Source organism: Lygodium microphyllum, chromosome 2 (genome assembly GCF_053477565.2).
Source record: "Lygodium microphyllum isolate KBCC chromosome 2, Lygodium_microphyllum_v1.1.10, whole genome shotgun sequence".
NCBI classification, from domain to species: domain Eukaryota; kingdom Viridiplantae; phylum Streptophyta; class Polypodiopsida; order Schizaeales; family Lygodiaceae; genus Lygodium; species Lygodium microphyllum.
In genome coordinates this window covers 185,214,679-185,233,094 of record NC_141136.1, presented here as the reverse complement: position 1 = coordinate 185,233,094, position 18,416 = coordinate 185,214,679, and the positions used below count along the sequence as shown (strand labels likewise).

Here is an 18,416-nt window from a genome sequence, read left to right as displayed (position 1 = left end):
TCCATGAATATTGAAAGAGTCTTGGATGTGTGGTATGGATGTGGGTATACTATTCATGTTTTTTGAGACGAACCTTGAAAGAGTCTTGGATGTGTGGTATGGATGTGGGCACACTATTCATGTTTATTGAGACGAACCTCAAAAGAGTCTTGGATGTGAGTATATGAATGTGGGTACACTATTCATGTTTTTTGAGGCGAACCTAGAAAGAAAGCACGTAGGGCATGCTGCATCTTTCTGGAGCGGTGTTTCGAGTGGTGGACCAAGCTTTCTTGGCTCCAAGATGGGTTGTTTAGATGTGTCCTGGGTCCTTGTTTGCTGATTGCTCATTGCCTTTGCTGATTGCTCCTTCCCTTGTTGTGAGTGTGAAATGATGGAAGAGTAAAAGTGAGGGAAAGGAAAAGGGTATGTGTGTGTGTTGAAGGGGGGGGGGGGGTGGGGTAAAGTAAGTGGGAACTACCAGCCAAAGGGTGTTTGGAAAGGAGGGGCAACACACACAAAAAGGTTTGTACAAGGAAAGGGCGGCGCGTGTGAATGGTCCCTTTTCAAGGTGGTCCTTCTGGTGGAAATGAGCTCCCTTTTCCAGGTAGCTCCACCTTCTCGGTCCGCCACCCCACCTCTCTCTTTCTCTCTCTCTCTCTTGTCACCCTGGTCCTCTCTCTCTTTCTCTCTCTCCCCTGCGCGCGCTTTCATTGTCTGTCATGGCCATCGAGCCAAAAAGAAAATAGACTAGGGTTTGCGCATTCTCCATCGCCATAGCCAGTTGCTGATCATCACAGTTTCCCCGTTGCCTTTCGTTTTCTTAAATTTTCTCCCCCTTTTTTTTTTTCCCTTTCCCCGCATCATCCCTTCCTGTCATAGCCATCGATGGAGGAGAAATCGTACGAGTCCAAGCAGCTTCCGGCCCCGACATGGCTCAGCGGTGCGGTCGTCCGGCCGCAGCAGGCCTCCTCTTCGACCTCCTCCTTCGTGAATGACGCCGCGCAGCAGCATCAACAGCAACAGCAGGCCGAGGCTCGGAAATGGTGCAGCTGCGAGCCCGGCTCGCAGTGCGTACGATGCAGTTTCCTGCACCTGCCTTCAACTGCCGCCGCGTCAACGGCTCCCGCTGGCGGGTCGGCCGCAGGCAGATCTTCGCTTTCTGTCCCTCCTTCCCAGCAAGCATCCGGCAATAGCACCAACCCTTGGCTCAGCTCGCCTGCCATGGCCATGGCCTCCGCCAAGCTCCAGGCCGCCGTCTCCGCGTCGGAGCTTGCCGCCGGCAGTGATGTCGCCGGGAGCGAGTCCTTGATGGCGTTGTCCACTCACCACCACCACCACCAGCAGGATGTGAACCACGGCCACTCTCCAAACTTGCAGCAAGGTCGGGCCGGCCAGCTTCTGGATCTGCACTCTGACACTGCTAACAGCAGCGATTTGGTTGATGGCGATGGTGGAGGTGGTACTGGCGGAGGGGGAGGAAGCGACCAACAGCATCATCACCAGGATAGCCAGGCCATTTGGCAGAACGCGAGACTGAAGGCTGATATCTCGATGCATCCTTTGTATGAACAGCTTCTTGCGGCTCACGTCGCCTGTCTGCGCGTCGCCACTCCTATCGATCAGCTCCCTCGCATCGATGCACAGATTAATCAGGCATCGCAAGTTCTCACAAAGTACTCAGTGCTCGGCCAAAACCATCTTCTTGTCGGGGAGGAGAAGGAAGAACTCGATCAATTCATGGTAAATTTATCTCCAACCAAAATTCTCGTCTTTAATTCTATCGCCTTCCGCGGACCGCACACCCGGGGCTTAGAACCAAAACCTCAGCTCTCCTAATTCGCTTCTCTCTTTCACTTCCATCATTAACTGCTACCTCGATTGACCCCCAGACGTCGGTTCTCATTCCACCACCAGCTTTGCTCCTCGAACGTGCTTTTCCATGTCTTGCGTTAATGTAATAAAGAAGGTTTCCAGCCTTTGCTCTTCATTCCTAACTCTCCCTGGTTTCGAGCAATCTTCTTATTTGCTCCTGAAGTAGGTTACGTACAGGGTCTTGCTTGTATCTGTAGTTAATTTTCCTTTAAAAGAACCCGTCCTTGCAGCACATGGAATGTTCAGCAACAGAATCGCGAAGCAAAGCGTGCAATAAAATTGCAATAATGGCGAGTAATTCTATCTCAACACTAGAACACCGAAATTCCCCTCCCTTCAAAGAAGTTACGAGCGCTACAATTCTTATTCTTATAATTAATATACACTCTAGTTGGCTTTCAGCAAAAAGGATGTGGAGTTTGTGTTTGAATGCCGAGTAAATGATAGAATAAGTTTGTGATTGTAATGGAGTCGCCGAAATAGATGACTAGACCTTCAAGTTGTCAACTGCAGTATTCTCACCATAGCAGGCCTCTGGATTTTATAGACAGATTATATGCAGTGTAATCTTTGGCGTAGCACAATCAACCAAACAGTACAGGCCCCGATTGCTGCCACTCGTAAAAACACATCAAACTTAGAATTTTATTTGTCATGCTTTGAACTTGGACCTTTCCATCGACCTTTGAAAAGACTGGTAACCGACTGTTGATGTGATGCCGAAGAGAATCCATTCAATTGTAGCCGAAAGTAAGCCTGTTGTGATAATACCAGAATAACGAAGGCTGATGATAGCTGGTGAAAATTGACATATTTCATGTTTGAAAACTTTCAGACCCATTACGTCCTCCTTTTATGTACGTTTAAAGAACAACTGCAGCAGCATGTGCGTGTTCATGCCATGGAAGCGGTGATGGCGTGCTGGGAGCTAGAACAATCTCTCCTAAGTTTAACAGGTATTGGCAATTTTGCACCATATCTTTTCGACTTTGCTTTCATGTCTGTCTTGTTATATCATTTGCAGCTAAAGGCAGCTGGCGGCTTCGTATGGCTTGCTTTTAACCGCTTCTATAAATCTCCGTTGAGTTATTGCGCACTTTCTTTGATAACATTTTTTGCACACTTATACTATTCATGACCTCTCTTACTAATCCTGCTTCATTGCAATGCATTGTTTTATAATGTGGTCCAGGCGTATCTCCGGGAGAAGGAACAGGCGCAACAATGTCTGATGATGATGATGATCCAGGCGATAGTGATCCTAGCATTTACGACACAGGTTTTGATGCGCACGACAGTGGAGCTTTTGGTCCCTTGATCCCGACAGAGACAGAGCGGTCTCTCATGGAACGCGTCAGACAAGAGCTCAAGAACGATCTCAAATCGGTATGCTGCCATAATGAGATTTAGTTCACAATCAAACAGACGAGTTTACTTGTTACGCCGTGGTCAACATGTTACTTTTCTGATACGTCTATTATTTTTGGTTTACCTGCCTCCTGCAGGGCTACAAGGACAGAATAATAGATGTGAGAGAAGAAATCCTTAGGAAGCGTCGAGCAGGCAAGCTTCCGGGTGATACGACGTCGGTTCTGAAAGCTTGGTGGCAAGCTCATTCGAAATGGCCCTATCCAACTGTAAGATATTTTTCTCCTCGACGACAAACTTGTTTTGTATTGTGAAACGGAAAATTTATGACTGGACTCAACTGAATCTATGTCCAAGCGCGCGTTTTGGACTTTTGCTGTTCTTCTCGCACTTGCATGGCAGAACACTGTCGTCACTATGTGAGCACGTGGACAAAATTCATATCGGATCCAAGGCCTAAATTTGATGGGTCCCTTGGATTTTTTTAATGACTGGAAAATTTGAAAAATGCCTTTCACATGACAGGTGTATAAAAATTTGTATTAGTCAAATGGCAGAGGAAAAATGTCAATGACAGATGACATAGGAAAGACATAGGAAAGTCTCTAATTAAGGCCTTAAAATTGCAAATTTGAAAGCTCATAGGATCCAAAATCAATGTTCAATCCAATTTGAATATGAAAAATAAGTTTTCACTATCTAGCAACACTCCATCATAAGATGATAATTCAAAATGCTAGAACCAATCAGAGGAATAGAGATTCAAAATGCAACAACCCAACATGAGCCATAATCCATCATGCATACATAGATTCCTAGCTACCATTCATCATAAAACAAATAATTTAAAACACTCCATGAAATTGCCAGCACAGGCCAAAAGCTGGCAATGAGGATCAGCCAGCGTTTGATGAGTGGCAAAGGGACACACATACTTGTTTGACCATTAGCAGAAGTTGCTGATTTAAACTTACACCTGAGAGGAATTCCTTTGGTGGGTTTTAGCAGAGAGTAGGACAGAATGCAAGGCTGCCGAAATGGAGTAAACAAGGGGGCATGTAGCATAGAGTATGCAGAGATAATTATGGAACTATAAAGGCTAAACCAAAGAACAAGGGGCTAACAGTGGTGAGACAACCACCAGGTTAGCTGCTTGAAACTCACCATGTGAAGGCTTTAAAGTGGGAGAAAATCTCATTTGTTTTCCTTTTTGGAACACTTGTGTGAAAGTCATTTTAGTTAAATGATATATGGACTTTTGAGGGGCTTCCCATGGAGATTCCTAAATGGATTTTTGAGGGGCTTTCCGTGGAGATTCCTAAAAGGAATACCTATGTGACTTCCTTGTTTGTTTGGGAAAAGTCCCCGGGAGCTGGTAGTAGAAAGTCCTATTAAATGTTGTAGAAAATTGTTTTGGTCAAGGTGTTTGGCTTGTGGTCTTAGGTATTTAAATGCATATAATCTCTCCTAAAAGATATAGAGTTATGTCCTTCCTCTCTCTCTCTCCCTCCATCCCCCAACCCATCTTAAAGATTAAAACCTAATCATATGATAAAAGTTATATGTATTATATTTTGACCAAAAAATGTGTGGTGTCTTAGTTGCATTGAGCTTTCCTTGTTTGATCTCTCTTGCTCTTTCTCCCTTCACATGCCATTAGTTGGATTCACTATGCCATTACTTAGATCTCCATTTCTTGAGGGCCTTACAATAGCTATAATCTCTATTTCCACATATTAGCTTGTATTGTCTCAAACGCACTTTTTTCATAGTTTCTATGCAATAGTTTGGGTCTCTTTTAAAGAGGTCTTGAAAGGTGTTACTTATTTCTCCACATGGTCAGCTTCTTTGTTGCAATCACACACGTAGCTAGCAACAAGAACAATGATGTTGATGCTCACAACAGCCATAGTCAATGATAAAATAGAGAATGATCTAACGAAAGGCATTGCGAGGATATATAATTGATCTCATGTGATACAACTATAGCTCAATCTCAAATATAGATTTTGTGATGGTTGAGGAGATATGTTACCAAATACAATGTGGCTAAGAAGGCAAAATGCCTCATGTTTTACTAAGCATTACTTTCTATTCTTATTACATTTTTTATCCTTAGAAATATGGATGGTTGAGAGCAATGGTTGCCACTAATTTTCAAACGAGGGTTATGGGACTTTAATCAATATTTTTTTCACTAGTATTTTAATGCAATAGTTGAGGTCATAACTTTACAGTGAACAATTAGTCCCATTAGAAAAGTAATTGAAAAAATCTTATACTAGAGTTTCTTAAGGGTCTTAATGCCTTACTTATGGTACAAATATTCTTGCAAAATTCAAAAAAGGGGGGAGAGAGAGAGAGAGAGAGAGAGAGAGAGAGAGAGAGAGAGAGAGCTATAAGTATGGGTGAATAGTGTTCCTATTTTTATGATGTATGCGTATATGCATACATGCATTATATGCATATATGAGTTTAAAAGACATCAAATGTAAAGGTGTATGAAAAATGGATGACATAGAGACGTGTAAAGTTTGAGAGGGTAAAGGTGAGCTTGCATTAACGGGAAAGAAGTCTATCATCATTGAGATCATAACTTGACAATGAAGAAAGTGTCAGAAGTGGGTGCAATAATGGAAGTGTAGAAGACTGTTGTAATAGATTGCACAATACATGAGAAAGGAAAAATAGAAGAAAACAAAAGAATATTTAAAGGGAGAACTCATAGATATGTTTGAAAAACAGAATCCATATACCAGATATGAGAAAATTGTGTACAATAGTGAGTAGTTAACTGTGTGGGCATTGGCAATGGCTCTCTCTCTTCAACAAGGCTTGCACTAGGAATCTACAAGTGGATGATAATATAGGTTAAGTAGGATGGAGTTGAACATATAGGCATAAAATAATGCCATCAAATAAATAGGTTGGCCAACATCATAATGTAGTTGTCTAGCAATAAATGCCCTAACACATCATACTGATAATAATAAAAAATACCTAAAATAGTCTACAATGGCTAGCCCACTATTGTACACATCTAGACTTACTTATGAGTTGATTGAATTACTAATGCTCTCTCAGATCATGGGTGATCTAATACAATACAATGATATAATGATAATGAGTCGTCATAGTCCATACAACAAAGACCACTAGAGTAGGACCATGGATATTCAAGCAGTGGTTGATTAAGCCACAACTAAGGTGTCTCAGAGACAACTTGATATCAAGAAATCCCTCTTTGGATCCTTTGAATTTGTATATCTCTATACATAAGGCTTATTTACCCCTTTTGCAACTTGGATTTTGCCTTGGTTAGAGGATCCAAGTTAGAGTTTGAGGAGAATGACTCGTGAGAGGAGTCCTATCATGTTACTTCTTTTCTCCTTCTTCTCTTGCATATCTCCTTACAATCCTTATGCAAATCTCTCTTCTTACCAGAATGGCAGTAATGGGCCTTTGACTTCTCCCTCCGATCTCTCCTCTCTGAAGCTGTAGATGCATAATTGGAGCAACTTTGTACTCCCTTCCTACCATAATGGTAGCAATGGGCCTTTGACTTCTCCCTTCGATCACTACTCTCTGAAGCTGTAGATGCCTAGTTGGAGCAACTATACAAAGATGGAAGCCTCCCTTATAATTGCAAAGATGCCCCATGCTCGAGCAACATGGACATATGAATAAAGCTCACAAGCACGGATGATGTGTGGACCCACAAAGCATTGACTTCACTATCAAACTCTTAAGGGAACTTATACAGAACGCTCCCAATAAGATGAGCGTGTGTAAGTGCGGATTGCATATGCCGAAGTTGATCCTATATCTGTGTAATACAAAGTAAGAATGTCTAGATAGTATCCTTAGTCTCAAACTTCATCTGTTAGAGCTGCCCATAGAGGGTCATTGCATGCATAGTCGGGGGAGCCATATACAACATGTGAAGCATTTTCCATACCACTAAAGTGATCTTGCAAGAGGTGATTGCTGGTAGGAACTTTTTAGAGATACATTAGAGAAGAGTAGAATACACATGGGAATCATTGGAATCCTATATGAGCACAACTTCTTAGGGTTGTCGTGGTCCCAATTATTAGGAACATGAATGGGACATTGAGGACACTCAATAGCTCCAGAAACCACACACCATAATCACTTCCATGCAAACCATGCTTACATAACATCACTCCATGATAAGTAATTAGGGTAGTAAAGTTGGTCATCAGTGAGCCATTTGGAGAGGATAGGAAGAGAAGATTAAAAAAAGTAGAGATAGAGTACATCCAAATACTACGCACACTTCATTGATGAGTTCACACGTAGTGGGAAGAGGGGTTGATTAGAAAACGATTGCTAAATTTGAGATAATTAGGGTGAAAATACTTAGAAAGCATTGTTAGAAGACTGAAAAACTTGGCACCTAGTCTTTTGAAGCATTAAATGCAAAAACATAACACTTGCAAATTAAAAAAAAGATAGATAAGGTATTAAATGTAGTCTTCAATATTAAATTAGTGCAAATAATCAAGAAGGCATGTAGTTGAAATAAAATGCAGGTTTTAGGGGCACAAAATCAGGCCAAGTTGTAGCAAGACATGTTTGGGCTGTTGTAGATAGTAGAAGCTTGATTGACAATAGATAGTAGGAAAACAACACAAAGAGTTGGAACATAGACGTTTGATATTATGTTAGAAGTGGATGCAATGATGGAAGCATAAAGGACAGTTGTAATAGATTGAAAAACATGAGAAAAAAGAAAATAGAAGGAAACAAAAAAATATTGCAAAGGGAGAACTCAAAAATATGCTTCGAAAATGGAATCCATCACTAAACACAAGATACTCGTGTACAACAATGAGTCATTGGTTGGGCTTTCCATCTCTCATTGCCTTCAGAAACAAGACACCATGAAAGTGGCTCAAAAACTTAACACTATCTTTACTGCCTAGTCAACAAAAGGGTGTGTTTGCAAGTTCAAGGGACCAAACAAAATGCCCAAGCCTTGAGTTATAAAGCGAGTAAGCAAAGATTCTTCCAAGTGCATTGATCACCACATCATCTTATGGCTATTCTTGACTTATGCTACCATAACCTTAAAAGTTCTACTAGCCAATATACATTATATGATAATAGAGTTTATGGTTTTCAAAGTATCACTTGTAAAGGTTTACCATTATTAAAGCTAAATGACCTTTTTTAGTTTTCAAAGTTATGAGTAAATGTGTATCCTTTCCTTATGATACATTATGGAAATGGAATACTTCCTTAGGACATCTTTGTGATGCTGTATTATCACCACATTACCTTCTCATAAATCATAGATTTTGTCAATATAAAAGTGTTCCAGCTCTCTATGGCCATTCTCAATAAGAAAATGCATTGCATACCCATGGTGTACAAAATCTTTAAAGTATAAAATATACCTCTCCTTTCATTAAGTTTTGATAGTAAAGTCCTTTACATAGCCCATAAGCATTTGTCTTAAAGTAATAGGTTTCAAAGTGTTTTTTGAGAAATCCATACATAGGAGCCTTGGTGCCAAGATGATGGCACAAGCATTGGCTTTCAAAGTGATGCTTGAGAAATCCATACATGTGTAAAGGCTTGATGATGACTATAACCATGCTTGTGAAGGTGTGTAGATGGCTTGTCAAGATGATTCTTGTAGATTGGAAGTGTCTCAATGTTGAGGCCTCTCTAAAGATGGTGCAAGTTAATCATGATATATTTCATCCTTGAAACACTGCATTTCACCCTTGAGATGGTTCACCTGTGTGCAAGTCTCAAGTGAAATGCTAAGTGAAATAGTGGAATAACACACATGAGACAATTTTCTTTATAAACAATGAGTTGCACCTTACACATTTTTACCATGCAAATCCTTTCATGTTAGTAAATGATTTCTATCCTACATAGAGCTTTGAAAAACCCTAAAAAAGAAGAAACAAGTTTTTCATTTAAAAATCACGCTTTAGTCGCTATTTCACTCAAGGTGTTTTTCAGTGAAACATTTCACATTTCAATACCAATAACATGTGTCACATGGTTACCATGAGGTGGTCTCAAGGTTTCTTACTTGTCCAAGTTACTTGGAGCTATAGAGGATTTGATGTTAATGCTCTTAGAGTGTGAGCTCGGGTTGAGACTTGATTTTCTTGAATGAGGATTAATTCAAAAGTTAATCGAAACAGAAGGTGCAAATGTGGCGTGAAGTGAGTTATTATTATTATATGTACAAAAGGAGAACCAAAGTATCCAGCACTTCATCCAAGGATTCCAAGCTATGTGGGACTATTGGGCGAAGGATTTAGGAGAACAGTTGTCTTTGTGAACGCTAAAGAAGAATTGGTTTATAACCTATCTGAGAGCCCACTCGGCCTTATGGTAGAGCTGAAGAAGATTGTATATATAAAGTAGGTGTGAAGATTGCTAGTGAAAAGGAATGGAAGATGGTCATGCTGGGATTATTGAGCATTGAACTGACCCTTGAAATTTCTTCAATGGTGCAACCTATTATATCTATACAAAAGCCTTTGATACTGATTCCTCAAAGAGAACGGCCTAGAATTATAGATAAGTTGGGGACTATCTCTAAGCAATTATAAGATCTGAGAATGCGTGTCATGGAGGAACCAACTGGGAGAGTAGGATGGAGACCATGAGGTTCTATTGATTATGGTGAAGATACGAGACAAAAGGAGAATAAAGATCATATGAGAACCGCAATGAAGTACGTCATTTGAGTCTCCATTACGTCTATTTGCCTAGAAGAGGAAACATGTGCCCAATGCCTTAGGGATCAAGGACGAAGGACAAGCCAGTGGAGTAAAGGAGAAAGATAAAGGAAAGATTGTGGTTAATACGCATGGAAGAAGTCCCAATAGCTCCAATAAAGAGCGCAATGATAGAGAGGAGAGAGCAAGAAGAGGATTTCGAGACACATAGGGTGCTGAAGAAGAGGTTGGTGGGACAGGGAAGAAGAGAAGATCTAGGGGAAAATTTAAGATCGAATATTTGTCTTTGGGAGAATGCCAAGAAAGTTATGATCTGAAGAGGGACTCAATAAATAGGTGGACGTGACATATGGCTAGCTAATGGAACCATTCTCTAAATTAAAGACTTTGTGGAAAAGTTTGGCGAACCAAGCCAAAGCAGAGCCAAAGAAAGGGACGATGCATGTGCAGAGTGTGGAGGATATATGCCTTGCTGTGGAGGATTGGTAACACAGAGAAAGTATCGAGGATGCGTGCATTGATCGTAGTACTTAAGTATATGTGGTTATGCAATCTTGTGAAGAGAGATTGGATTTGAAAATCACATACCTCGTGATTTTGGATCAGGCTGACCAATCGTTTAAAGATTTGATTTAGATGTAAAAGTATTTCACCGAAAATAAACTATCGTGTGTACATCTCATCAATGTATGCATCCGTGTTTGTATGCATTCCCTATTTTTATACCAGAGATTGTAGTGGCTGGTAGACTATCTTCTGCTTGGCATTATTCTCTACCTATTTACAGGTATGCTTCCTTCTCCATAGGCATTCAGATAATCATCCTTCAATGCGGTTGCATTTTGGTGGAGAGAGGGAGATTGCTGCACACACTCAGTGACTTAGTACCTAAGCCTTTATATTGTTCTTGTGCCTTGGTATATGGGTTCTGTTTTGCGAGTACATACTCTTTTAGATTGTGTTCTTTGTGTGGCGTTCCCTCGTGTTCATTGTCTTCTTGCAGTTTATTAGAGCAGTGTCTCTTTGCTTCCATTGGTGCCCAGTTTTCTGACATGGTATCAGAGCCTATCCCACTTTGTTGTGTTGCTGTCTATTGTTGTTTTTCAGGTCCAATCGCGCATTAACTACTGAATCCAGCTTGCATTTGTTGCTGCTCCATATCCAGCTGATGACCATCAAACAACTTGTGTATTTTTGCAACCTGCCCTTTGCGTTTTGTAGTCCCAGCCTGTGATTTGCTGTATTGGTCCTGTTCTGATCAGATGTGCAGCTGTTTTCTCCAAGAAAGCCCGTGTTTTACTGATCCAGCTGCTGATCGTGCAGCTGACATTTTACTGTTCATGTAGCCATTCTCAACTTTCTTTTGTAGATCCAACTGGCAATCATGCTCGATTTGCTGGTAATTTTCCTAGTGAAGCTGATATTCTAATGTTTGTGCAGTGGTTCTCAACTTTTTCTTTTGCAGATCTGCTCCCTGGCACGTATTGTTTTGGATGCTTGCACTAAACTCCTGGTTTCAGCTTGTTTTGAATTGTACTGTTTGCACCAGACTCGTGGTTTTGGCCTGAGTCTTGGCACATACCTCTCTTTATAACCCCTTTCTTTATTTTATCTTCTTTGCATCTGCCCTTAATTGGCACCTCAATGTTACTCTATTGATGATAAGCTGAAGGGCTTGATTATCTTGTTTCTATGAAGACTTAGTTTGTGTAGGAGCACTTGTGATATGTCATTTCAGGAGCCATTTTATGCCCCCAGATGCCTTTCCTATTCTAGAAGATTTGGACAAAGACATCTATGAGGACGTAGTTCTTACTTGGGATACATCATTGGGCATACTCTACTCTTCTCCGATGGATCTCTAAAGTTGTTCTTTTGGTAGTTACCTCTTGGAAGATGTCTTTAGAAGTGTAGGGGAAGTTGCAACGTATATTGGAGGCTCCGCTAACCATGCTAATCGAGACCCTCTATGGTTAACTTCGGGCTATGAAAGTGTAGGGGAAGTTACAAACTTATATAGAGGCTCCTTTGACCATACTAATCTGGACCCTTTGTGGTTAATTTTTGACTATGAAGCTCAAGGTGATTGATATGATTTAGTCACTTCTAGTCCGAGTGACACAAATACAGGATCATTTTTGACACATGCAGTTTGTCCTTCTAGAAGCACATCATGTGGAGCTTCTTTTGGAGTTTGATGGTGTGGAAAATGCTTTACAAGCCCAGATATCAGTAACACCTATTAGTTAGTTTTGGGCATATGTCCTTTATGTTACTTGAGCACGAGGATTCTTTGTGTTTACAAGGGAGGTTGACATCTTGATATTGCACATGGAGGTAGCATGCAACTTTGGAGAGGGTTGACATGCATAAAAAGTGTTATCATTGTGGGAAGGAGGGCCCTCTATGAGAGGAATGCAAGGTACTAGTGGCACAATGGAAGGCAAAGGAGCAAAAGAAGAAGGGTAAGGACTATTTTGACGAGTTATCATCATCTTCATATTTCGGCTTCAATCAACATTCTGCAATGGAAAAGGCTAAGACTATGACGAGCTTCTCTTTTGCGATGAAGGCAAAGGGCATTAAGGCCTCCTTTTCCACCTCCTATCCATAGTGATATTATCATCCCTTATGACTCTCTAGTGTTGGGGAAGGAGTATGAGAGAGTGGTGGTGGTGGTGGGTGTAGTAACCTCAGTGATATGTAGGTCTAGTGGACTTGGAGTGTAGCTTTTCACATGCATTTGTTGCAATTTGGTAGGTTCTGAGATCTTAGAGTTGGGATTGACATTCAAGTTCATGATGAGTTGTTTTGTGTGATGGAAAGATATCTTTGGTCCTAAATTGAGCTCACATAAGGGGGACATTTTGATAGTTTGGTCGAAGGCAGCAACTCCATGGTTATGATGTGCTTTCTCTGGAGGTAGTTCATGACAGGCATCAAGATTTTTCTATGGCTGCTTTCTATGGTTAGGGGTTGATATGATTGACTTTGACTTTACTCTTTTTTTGAGGCACTCTGGTGGTCACTTAACCATTCATTGCTTAGATATCCATGGTCCTATCTAATTATCATTGTCGAATGTGGTACAATGAGTCATTATCATTGTATGTTTTATGGTTTTGATTACCCATGGTTTGAGAGAGGGTGTTATCAAAATGTACATCACTTGGGTGCATATGTTTGTGTTTGTGTGCATTGCCTATTTTTATGCCAAAGATTATAGTGGTTTGTGTTTATGTGCATTCCTTGTTTTTATGCCCAAGATTTTAGTGGTTTTTGATTGGTCGATTGGTTTTCTATTTGGTATTATTCTCCGCCTATTTATAGGCAAGCTCCCTCCTCCAGAGTTAGTTATTTAATCATTCATATGCTCATCCTTCAGCATGACTGGATCTTGGTAAAGAGAGGGCAAGTGGTGCACACTCCTAGTGACTCAGTGCTCAAGCCTTTGTACTGTCCTTGTGCCTTGGAATATGGGTTCCATTTGCCAAGGATATTTTCTTTGAGTTTTGTAATCTTTCCATTGTTTCTTTTCTGTTCATTGTGTTCTTGTACTTTCTTTCAACAATGTCTCTTTGCTTCCATTGCTGCATACTTTTTGATAGTTTCTACTATTCTCTTGGAAAAAAAAGAAACTATTCTCCCTTATGTAGTGGGAGGAAAAAGATAGAAGGGTAGAAGAGATTGAAGAGCTATTGGAAACGCAGGTCTCTTTGATTGGGAAGGAGGCTTTGATGGAGACAATGCTTAGCCTAGACCTAACTCAGGAGGAGAGGAAGGCATATAGAGATATGCATTGTAAGTACTCTAACTTGGTACATCACTTCTTACAAGGAGACTCCAGAGTTGAAGGTTGGAACTACCATGTATATTAAAGTCTGAGACCCTTATGAATGAGCAACTGATAATTTTTAAGGAGGAACTGGACAATTAACTCCTAGGGGTAGGGATTTATATATCAAATGGAATGCTCATAATGGGTGAGTTAGCTTATTATTCAAGCTAACAAGAAAGGATAAGACATTCTGAAAAAGTGAGGCCAAGTAGTTACCGGTTGATGTGAAGAGGAATTTTGTATCGATTATTGTACAAAAAATACATTTATTGGTGCGTATTACTAGTGGATGTCTTTGAGAGGTTTTAGGTACAAGGTCAATCGTAGGTTATACAATTGGCTAGTGGTGTGGATGCCACTTCTACCTTAACTTGGCCGACACCTTTTGCGCTTTCTTCACCTTATCTATAAGTGGCCATCCACGGAACAAGGCAACAACACAATTGCAGTCCCACAAACTCAGGGAGAGTGGACGTATCCCATTGTAACCCAGTGTACTTGAACATACCAAAGCTAATGAGTTTGAGTCAGTGGTGGCGATATGGTTGGAAGATCACAAAGGGAAGACTAGATATCACAAAGCTTTAACATGCACACAAAGTAGAGGGATTAATAGTTCAGATCCTTATTTTGTCACCCTTGTCATGCTCATTGCGATCTGCTTGCCTGCATTCATGCCCTGATTAGCTTCTTTTGCATTCTCCTTTTCTAAAACCTAATGATATATAGTTGGGGCACGCATAACTATGCATGTAGTTCCGCAATAACTAGCGTAACCAAATGACATAGAGGGATCTGTACGTAATAAAAGAAATTCCTTCTAAGTGAGTATAGCGGGGTGGTAAGGTCATACGAGCACTTGAAACGAATTCGAGACATTCCTTTTGGTTTTATAGCTCATGAGATATGGGAAAGAAATTCAGCTTCCATGGAGCACCTTGGACGTACTACTTCCACTGCCTATTTAAGCTGCTCTGACATTGGTCCAGATTGGTTTATGTGGTATAAGCCACATTCGGCATGACATTTTGGGATGTATACAGCTACTTCAGAGCATTTGAAATCTGTAGTACCATTATTAGAAGTTTCAATTGAAGTACTTTCTCTCACCTGTTTTGAAAGTGAGCTTGTTTTGTCTGTTGAAGAGTGTGGGGAGTGACAACAAGGGTCTATCATCCTTCCAACAGATTCCTCGAGTTAAATTGCATACTTAGCTGGATACTTATTCCAATATGGGGAACCTCATTGCATATTTAGACGAATATTTTTTCTAATATGGGGCCCCACAACAACTCTGTCAGTAACTCTGTTTGTCTTGAATGAGGCCCCATCAACTCTTTGTATTGAATGAGTTGAATACCCTGGTTGCAGAGGTGGTAGGAATGTCTGAGTAGTTCCACCTGAGTCGTGTCTTTGTGGTTGAAGTGCCATGAGGACCTTCATACTTTGTGGTCGCAGAGGTGGTAGGCAAGTGAGTAGTTCCACTTGAGTCTTGAGTCTAGTCTTTGTGGTTGAAGTCCCTTAAGTAGTCCCTTCATTTGTGATACCCTTCTTGAACGTCTGGTATGCTTTGTTTAGGTACCTTGATCTAGAGACTAATGAAAGCAATTGAATCAGATGGAATCCTGGAAGTACTAAGGTAGGTTGAAATTCTTAATAGGGGTCATGATACATAATTACTCGAATTATGGCAGCTACGACATCCATAGGCTTTTGGCCATTGCTGAGCATTCCTTTATAGTGATATTGACTTGCCTAAATGCAAGTGTCATGGCTTCTAATCCTTTCCATTCAGGTAACTCCTTAACACGGCTATTCTTGAAGCTGTGGTGCTACGATATTTCCCAGTCATTTCTTTCATCAAAGAAGCCGCTGACTATCCATTTGCTGTTAATTTGGTTTCCAGAGCTGCTAAGTTGGGCACTTCTAAGCCTCCTTATATTCTTTTTGGTAAGGTACATTCTTTCCAAGGCACCTTTGGTATTCTTGACCATAGGAAGTCCCTTGAGAAGCTCTCTAATGCTTTAAGCCCTATTTTTGTTGGTATCTAATAAGAAAATATATGGTGGAAGGGTTGAGGATATGTTTTAGAACTACTATCTTGACTGCAAGACTAAACTGGATTCCATTCCAGCATTCCAAGTCTTTTTGATTTTAGCTAGAACCCGTTCTCATCTTTACTTCATGTCACTCCAAATCCCATAGGTATGTAACAAAGAGCATGCAATAGAGTGCAATGAGTTTGTAAGCAAGTGATGAATGGAGAACATGGAGAATCGAAAAAATTGATTATTGTCACTGATTATAATACATGGGGTATATGTCTCCTAGCCGTGTCTGTTTGATATGCTAAATAGCGTTGAATGCATGTTTTTTAGGTATTTAGACCAAAATTGACCATCAAACATATATTTGGTTAAGTCCATGAATCCACATAGTATTTAACATAATGGTCAAAAGGGGCCCATCCTCTCGATCATTGTGGAGAGGAGTTTTGTCCCCCTCCACATCCCCCAAGTATATTTGCTAGGTCCATGAATCCATGAATCCACACAGTATTTAACATAATGGTCAAAAGGGGCATCCCCTTGATCCTTGTGGAGAGGGGTTCTGTCCCCCTCTAGATCCCCCAAGAAGCTTAATGGGAAAAGCCACCTTGCGACATGCCCTCTAAGAAAGAATCTAGTGTTGTAATGACTCTACACATGCGCATAACTAGGTTGGCAATGTGCCAATCTCTTCTAGGGTCTGCCTCTAGCTATTTGGCTACACTTGATCACTATCTGATGAAATCGAGAGCTACCACGTAAATGTACTAATAGATGCTTTCTCCTCATACAAGGGGACCCCCAAAGATATCATGTATGTAATTACATTCAGGGTGGAACATTAAACTCCAACAAGGTGTGTCTAGTAATCTGTATACCTAGTGGCATCCTTCTTCGATTTATTGGCATCCTTCTTCTAGCAATGAAATAGCTAGTGGTTTTACTAAAGCCTTGATCCTTGTTTTGGTTGGTTTAACAGCATAGCATGATGCGTTGCAAAAGGATTGGAGGCAATACAGAATGATGCGTATTGTAGCAAATTGATTAAGGATCATATCTTTGATGTTTTTGGTAGTTTGATCACTTGTAGCCTCCCTTTTTACACCAAATCAGCCACCTAGGGCATCAGCTGATATGGCCAAAAAGAGATCTGGATCTCGAGGGTGGAGTCTGAGATCTCCCCATTTACTGGTATTCTTGTGCTTGCATTGCCAAAGAGGATACTTATATATATGCGTGATGAGCCATTTTCCTAGTTCTACGTTATACAGAGACTTAAAAATAAGGCCTCACAGTCTGGTCTGTCATTATGCCTTATCAAATATTTTCTTAAATAAGGTACAATCTTAATTTATTTTCTATGTCCGCTTTTCAGGAGGATGAGAAGGCAAGGCTCGTGCAAGAGACAGGCTTGCAACTGAAGCAAATTAACAACTGGTTCATCAATCAGAGAAAGAGGAATTGGCATAGCAACCCGTCATCCACAGCGGCTTTGAAAAACAAGCGTAAGAGGTAATTTAAGAGGAAAAAGAAACCAGGAAAAACCCGTCTCGATCTTGGGGTGAGCTCTTATATATACATACACATACATGTAATCGCTACAGCTCATTCATATAAAAGAAGAGGCGAGCGAAGCTGTCGCGCCCATTATATATCATAGCAGGAGACAGAAGTTTTTCCTGTCCTTCGACTCTATTAGCGCCTGATCACAGATGGCAAATCCTAATTCTAATTAATCACACCTGGGAGGAGAGAGAGAGAGAGAGGGCCCAATGGATAGGAGGAGAGAAGCAAGCTGCTGTTGCTCGAATTAATAATGGCAACAAAAACCAAAAAAATCAAAAGGCATACAAAGCCTGTAGCACATGTACATGTAGTAGGCTATAATATATTACGATCCACAGCTTCCAAGCTGATCTGCGGAGGATGCCGACCCAAGATGCCATTCTTTGTATAAGAGAGTCTAAGGGGCCCGGACTGTACACACTCCTTGTATACACCACCGGCTTCTTTGCATCGATGGTGCATCAGTACTGCAGCAGTCACTTGTGAGATGATCGATATGTAGTAGACTGAGAGGAGGCAGGAAATTCAGAACTTTCCTCTTGTAGGTGATGTTATTTGATGGTTTGGAGTCCCATCATATAAAACTTAGTCTGCTAAATGCTCCGTCCTATTGATGGAAGCCAGACCCTCTCCCTCTGACGTATGATCCATATTATGAGTTCTTGTATCATTCGCTCTCCACCTTTTCACAAACAAGCTGTGTACTCTAGACTGCATCTTGAAGAGTTTATGTACCCTTTGTAATATTGACACTTGTAAAAGTAAGTCGGAACAATCCTAAGCTCTGCCTGTACATTTCTACTGAGGTAAGGTGGGTTCCATAATTATCTCGTGACTTTGCACGCAAAAGCCTGCTTTCTTCTTTCCGAACAAACAGGGATTAGTACGTAAATCTGCTCCAACCACTGTGACGAGAGCTGTGATGCAACAAGACCATGTAAAGTAAATCTACAGAGCAGGTAGTGTTGTGCAGTATAGCAACTCGTACAACAAGAGCTGTGATGGGCT

General features: G+C 40.8%; 1 protein-coding gene across 1 annotated transcript; it reads left to right on the top strand.

Annotated features, from left to right (window-relative positions):
• Positions 1-641: 641 nt before the first annotated feature.
• On the top strand, positions 642-18,213 carry LOC148040694 (homeobox protein knotted-1-like 7). Its single transcript, XM_087661135.1, has 5 exons — positions 642-1,722; positions 2,690-2,810; positions 3,047-3,240; positions 3,360-3,491; positions 17,218-18,213. The coding sequence occupies exons 1-5, from the start codon at positions 868-870 to the stop codon at positions 17,356-17,358; spliced, it is 1,443 nt and encodes a 480-aa protein (XP_087517261.1). The 5' UTR covers positions 642-867; the 3' UTR covers positions 17,359-18,213.
• The last annotated feature ends 203 nt before the right edge of the window (positions 18,214-18,416 follow it).

Coding starts and splice junctions, on each gene's coding strand:
- LOC148040694 (XM_087661135.1), top strand. CDS start 868: ATGGAGGAGAAATCGTACGAGTCCAAGCAGCTTCCGGCCCCGACATGG. Junction 3,241..3,359: donor TCAAGAACGATCTCAAATCG/GTATGCTGCCAT, acceptor TGCCTCCTGCAG/GGCTACAAGGACAGAATAAT. Junction 3,492..17,217: donor CGAAATGGCCCTATCCAACT/GTAAGATATTTT, acceptor TCCGCTTTTCAG/GAGGATGAGAAGGCAAGGCT.